The 6,260-nt window shown below is 32.4% G+C and overlaps 1 protein-coding gene across 1 annotated transcript; it reads left to right on the forward strand.

Moving 5' to 3' along the window:
• The first annotated feature begins 416 nt into the window (after positions 1 to 416).
• On the forward strand, positions 417 to 3,420 carry LOC114190212 (thermospermine synthase ACAULIS5-like). Its single transcript, XM_028079010.1, has 10 exons — positions 417 to 792; positions 1,465 to 1,531; positions 1,631 to 1,725; positions 1,823 to 1,925; positions 2,024 to 2,112; positions 2,219 to 2,375; positions 2,470 to 2,545; positions 2,654 to 2,712; positions 2,860 to 2,996; positions 3,081 to 3,420. The coding sequence occupies exons 1-10, from the start codon at positions 644 to 646 to the stop codon at positions 3,151 to 3,153; spliced, it is 1,005 nt and encodes a 334-aa protein (XP_027934811.1). The 5' UTR covers positions 417 to 643; the 3' UTR covers positions 3,154 to 3,420.
• The last annotated feature ends 2,840 nt before the right edge of the window (positions 3,421 to 6,260 follow it).

Below are 6,260 nucleotides of genomic sequence, written 5' to 3' on the forward strand. Positions count from 1 at the left end.
ACCAGTAGCTGTAGTATATGACAATACGCAACAAAACAATCTCCAATGTGACAACTTTGTAGCAATAACATCATTAAATATAATTGTGCATGCCATGTATATGTACTCCGGAGAAATTCCTTAGCTGCCCATCATAAAGTTCACAAGAAAGTGTTTATGGTATGTACCATTATTCCATGTGTGTGTGTCACATTAATTATGTTAGTCATTAACGTTTGTTACTATGTTACTTCTTTCAGTGTTATATTTTGAATGATAAAGAACAAAAGCTTTCTGTTATTACTGTTATTAGCATGCACATGCTACAGTGTACGAGTAAGTGCAAGAAAGATATTGGCCTGACTATGATATCAAATCAACTTCAGAAATCCCCCGAAGCTTATTTGTATTCTACTTTACGAAACCCCATGAGGATATTGCGCTTTTCATGTATTGAGCACATCCACTTTGCTAGATTTCTTCGTTTTTACATTCCCAACCCGAATCATTGTTCCTTTTGATTTCGCTACCATCTTCACCTCCTTATATTCCCCTCCCATTCTCCTATCCAATCTGCAACACTTCTCTAGCTATCTTTTCTCTTTAGCTCTCTTTCCAATACATCCTTCAATACCTCTTCTAAGCTTCTCAGTTGCACGCTACCATGGGCGAGATAGCTTTACCAAATGGCATTAGCAATGGCACTATTAATGGAGTCAATGGACAAACCCATTCTCTCAATGGTTACAGGAAGAGTTGCTGGTATGAAGAAGAGATCGAAGAGGACTTAAGATGGTGTTTTGCTCTCAATAGGTACATATATACTTATCCCCACCTTTTATTTTTGTTCTTAAGTAACTCAGTAGAACATCCCGAAAAGATAGCTTCTTATGATACATTAATTACTATTTTACTTAAGCGTTCAGGATCGTGCATATTGAAGTTCTGCATATACTTCTTGGAACGATTAGAACAAAATATACTGTCTCATCCGGTTTTTGAGAGCTCTTTTGACCTTTTTCATGTTCATTTTAGTATTAGTTATTTCTTTTTGCTAATGATGATTTAAGAAGATTCATGAAAAGGAATAAATCCACAAAACAAGAACGTAAAAGAAGGAAGAGCTTTTTTATTCGGGTTTTGAGTGAGACAAAAATACAGTACAAGTTGTCTGCTACTAATGTCTAGAGTTTTCTTGGCTGTGCATATCACAGACATTTTTATGATTCCAGCTTCTCATGCTAGGAAAAAAGTAAAAGGGATTCTAAAAGTCATAAGCTCTTTTTGCTCGTGGCCATGAAAAAGGCAGACAACACACAAATGAAAATAACTTAACCTTTTCATAGTCCGGCACTAATGTTACACATCAGAGTCAGTTTGTAACGTGGCTGCCTTTTTTTCTTTCTCTCTATTTTTTACAGAGAAAAAACTTCGAAAAATAGTTTTACGTGTCATTCATGTGTTATATCTTTGCTGCGATTGCAGTATATTGCACACAGGAGCTAGCCAGTACCAAGACATTGCTTTGTTGGACACGAAGCCCTTTGGAAAGGTTCACAAGCTCCTAAAACATTAAGTTACCTTTATTGATCAAGAACCTAAATTAAACTAGCCTCTTATTATGTGTGCCACTTTCTTGTACCCTTTACAGGCTTTGGTAATTGATGGAAAGCTTCAGAGTGCAGAGACAGACGAGTTTATCTACCATGAGTGTCTTGTTCATCCCGCTCTGCTTCACAATCCTAAGTACGTACTTTGCACTAAAATAATTCAAGATATGGAGATAGACACAGTTTTATTTGTCTATTTATTTATTTCTCTACCTTTTGTATCCCATGTTTAGCCCAAAGAATGTTTTTATTATGGGAGGAGGAGAAGGGTCTACTGCAAGAGAATTGCTGAGGCATAAGACCATAGACAAAGTTGTAATGTGTGACATAGATGAGGTAAAATTTCTTTGGTATAAAGCTAGCTCTTCCTTGTATATTTATATATCATGGAGCTAATTATTGACTAGTTAAAACCCATGTGCTTGCTGGAGCAGGAGGTGGTGAATTTCTGCAAATCGTACTTAGTTGTGAACAAGGAAGCATTCCGTGATCAAAGACTTGAGGTCGTCATCAATGATGCCAGGTTCGATAATCTAATAGTGTACTGTGACTGCTGTGTCATTCTTTAATATACATACTTATATTATATTTTCCACCAAGTCAAACCTATTGTGTGTGTCATGTTACAGAGCTGAGTTAGAAGCTAGAAATGAGAGCTATGATGTGATAATTGGCGACTTGGCAGACCCAATCGATGGAGGTCCTTGTTATAAACTGTATACCAAATCCTTTTACGAGTTAATTGTCAAGCCCAGACTGAATCAAGGTGGCATATTTGTGACACAGGTACAAATGAGACACTATATATGTGTCAATACCTATAAACAAAAGAAGCATAATTCATTAACCTTTTGAGTGTTAAAATCTTTTACTTGTTCAGGCAGGACCTGCTGGAATATTTAGTCACACAGAAGTGTTCTCGTGTATCTACAACACCTTGAGGAAAGTTTTCAAGTGTAAGTGACAAGAATAGATTTATTTTTCTAAACATGTTTTCCCAGTTTTATATGATGCTCTTTTATCATCAGTTGCATCAAATTAAAGTTATTTCCTCTTATCTGCAGATGTTGTACCTTACTCAGCTCACATTCCATCCTATGCTGATATTTGGGGATGGGTCATGGTAAATATTGCAGATAATTCATTTCAAGTTGTTTTTAGCTCTTTGTTATCTATGTTAAGAGTGTACAAAGAAAAGGTTCACAGTGTAAGAGGTTGTTCAAATATTGGATAGAACATCATAAGATGTTTTGTGTTTGGAATGTAACAGGCTTCAGATTCTCCATTAGACCTGAATGCAGAAGAGCTAGACCTGAGAATGAGACAAAGGATTAAGGGGGAAAATAGATATCTTGATGGGAAAACATTCACATCCGCTTCAACTTTGAGCAAAACTGTTCGCAAGTCGTAAGTGGAACATTTAGTTCAATAACTCTCTTGCAATTGCAATTGTTTCCCTGTGAAGTGTTGTTGACATGACATTATTGACAGGCTGGACAATGAAACTCACGTATACACAGAGGAAAATGCTAGGTTCATATATGGGCATGGCAAGCAAGCATAACGAAGCTTGAGAAGTAACATGAAATAGTAACGCAAAAAGAGACAACACAACGCAAGTGAAAAAGGCTTTGAAGACTTTATTTCATCTTTTATGCATTTCCCTTTGTTTTTGCTTTTATTACTTTTGGTGTGTAGTTCACCTGAAAAGGCTTACATGATATATGAATGGGCTACAAGGGGGTCCTATTTTGTGCTTCTTTATGAGTCTGCCAATATTCTGAATCTGATTACTTTCTTAGTCAAGTGCTTAAGTGCTTAAACCAAAAAACATCACTTCTTAAGTTACTACTACTTTTCACCTTTCTCCTCATGTCAACTGTTCTAGCTCTCTTTGTTTAATACACTGACATTCAATAAAAATTAATCTCTCGCCATGCTGTATTAAAGAAAAGGATGATGGATTAAAATGAAGCTACCAAATTTTGTCAAATATTTGTAAAAAAAATTGAAAATATTAAAAATTAATATGTTAGTATTTATTCAGCCTGTTACAAAAATTGAATATTCAGCCTCCTTTATTACTCATTTAGTTAGTTTTTTTATGGTAGTGGCTTTTATTATGGAACCAGTAATTTCAAAAGAAAAAAAAAGTATTTTTAGAAGAAAAGGCTGAAGTGAACTAAAAAATGATGATTGAATTAACATTAAGAGAGACATTTGAGGATTAAAACCAGGTTGCTTGTTCTGTTTCCCAAGTATAAGGCAGCCTGAAGCATATATGATTGCAAAAGTGTGGCTTTGGCATAAAGTTATTCCTTTTCATAATAATTTCTCTGTTACGTTTTTCTATTCCACCGATAAAGTAGATATTCGATTTTACATGCATGTCTACCAAACAGTTGATATATAATAGATTATTGCAAAATTTAACACGCCTTTCTTTATTCGTTTCTTGATCCATGAAGCTACATCAACCTTTCATAATGTAGCCCAAGCCCACTTGGGCTTATTCCAGTATGGCATTTTGTATCCTAAAAAAAGGTTAATTTTGTAATACCACAAGCATGAAATATGAAAAGGAAAATGGGCCCAAAAATAGATTATGATTAAAGATATTAAGTCCTGGCACGCTTTTTATTTTTCACACTTGCATTTTTGCTAACTCGCCTCCTTTTATTTTAATTCCTATACCACATGCCCTCAAACCCTTGAACCTTCTTTAAAGCTAATCTCTAAACAAGTATAATGTAAGGAGAATTTCTAGAAGATAATTCATTTTTATACGAAAATTAAAATACTTTATGATAATATTTTGTTTGAAAAATTTAAAAAAATATTGAAAACTTACTCATTTATGAGAGTAATTTAATATTTAGAATTAGAGTATTTTACTTAAGAAAATTATAATTTCAAATTTTCATATTTTTTCTTTTATAAAGTTTAGATATCTTTTGTTTGTATTATCTCTTCGATTAGAACTTGAGATATTTTTAAGATTAAATATGTTTTTGGTCCCTCAAGTTTAAGTGAAATTTGGAATTGGTCTCTTTTTGAAATTTTTGACCAATTTAGTCTTTCATTTTTAGAAATGTATGGATTTAGTCTTTTTAACCAAATTTTGTTAAGTTTATTTCAAGCGCATTTAATGATAATATTTGAATTGTTTACATTGTTTGACCCATTTTCATTTAAATGTTAACTCAAATATTATCATAAAACGCGTTTGAAACTTCAAAACAAATTGATTAAAATGATTAAATTCACGTATTTCTAAAGATGAAGGACTATATTAGTCAAAATTTTTAATAAGAAACTAATTTTAAATTTCAATAAAGGACAAAAACATATTTAACTCATATTTTTATTGTCGAATTAATTAAGAATGGGTGTTATAATCTTGATATTACTTTTTTATTTATGTGGGGTAGTGTTTTTTTCAAGCTAAAATTAATTAAAATTTACTTTTAGTCTCATGGTTATGGTTGTTTTTTTTTTTTTTAAATGAGTACCTGGCTGTATAATTTATGGAATTTAATTTATTATTGAAAATGTGAAGTTAAAATGTAGTCTATGAAATACTTTAACGTAGCAATAGGTCGGCGAATACATGTATTTTCTACACTACTCATCACATTACTTGGCATGATTGCTTATTAACTGGTTTCTTATAAGTATATTCATAAGTTGTTTGAATTTAACTTTATGGGCCAGTAACAATTTAGAAATAGATTAACTTCTTCATATTTGATTTTAATATAAAATTATTCCCCTCAATTATTTCCAAAAGCATATAAGTTGTTAAGTATAATGTCAGTATTTTATTTTGAATTTTTTTTAAGATAAAAAAATTTGAAGTTTAATCACACTGTCTCTTAAGTTGATTTTCTTTTATTTAACTTCACTTTAAAACAAAAAAAAATTATATGTCGTTGTATTTATATATTATCAATCAACACATTTTTAACTAATATGGTAGTTCCAGCGCATAAATATGAGAAGTTGTTTACAACGATTCATACATACTACTCAACCGGTTAATTTACCTTAATAGTTAAAGAAATATTTAATATATTAAATATAAAATATGGGTGCTTATATTGATTCAATATTAAATCATTCTCCACTAATAAATTTCATAGTACCAACATAATTTTATTAAGAAAAGGTAAATTTCATCCCGTGTAAACTTTAATTTGTTTGACATTTATTTCTTTATGCCACATCATCATTGTTGGTAGGTTTAGGAGGAGAAAGTTCATACGAAAATACAATACCAATCGATTATGATTTGGTCCACTTGGTATCTGTCATGGGACAATTAATGTCACCTCAATCATCTCTTCCTTAACAATATTGTCTACCAGGAATCTCACTTGGATTGTGACTTGCCCATCTGACCTTTGTCACGAGATAATTGTGCAACCCGCAACAATTGTCTATCGAGCGCTTACCACTAAGCCAAAAGTTATAGTCATTAATCAAGGCGCAACTCTTTTTATTTAAGAGTGTAACAGCTCAAGCACCACGATTCGATTGTAACCCGGCCCACCTTGGTGTCTGTCATGGGACAATTGATGTCACCTGCAACAATCTATATTGGTTCTCAAGTGGGTATTCACCAAAGTCCCACATCGAGTAATATGAAGGTTTGTAATTTTTGCATAAAAA

The sequence above is a fragment of the Vigna unguiculata genome, chromosome 7, assembly GCF_004118075.2.
Source record: "Vigna unguiculata cultivar IT97K-499-35 chromosome 7, ASM411807v1, whole genome shotgun sequence".
Taxonomy (NCBI): Eukaryota; Viridiplantae; Streptophyta; class Magnoliopsida; order Fabales; family Fabaceae; genus Vigna; species Vigna unguiculata.

Excerpts from the sequence above, each read along its gene's own strand:
- LOC114190212 (XM_028079010.1), top strand. The coding sequence starts at position 644 with ATGGGCGAGATAGCTTTACCAAATGGCATTAGCAATGGCACTATTAAT. Across the intron at positions 793-1,464 it reads TGGTGTTTTGCTCTCAATAG|TATATTGCACACAGGAGCTA; the intron begins GTACATATATAC and ends CTGCGATTGCAG. Across the intron at positions 1,726-1,822 it reads GCTCTGCTTCACAATCCTAA|CCCAAAGAATGTTTTTATTA; the intron begins GTACGTACTTTG and ends TCCCATGTTTAG.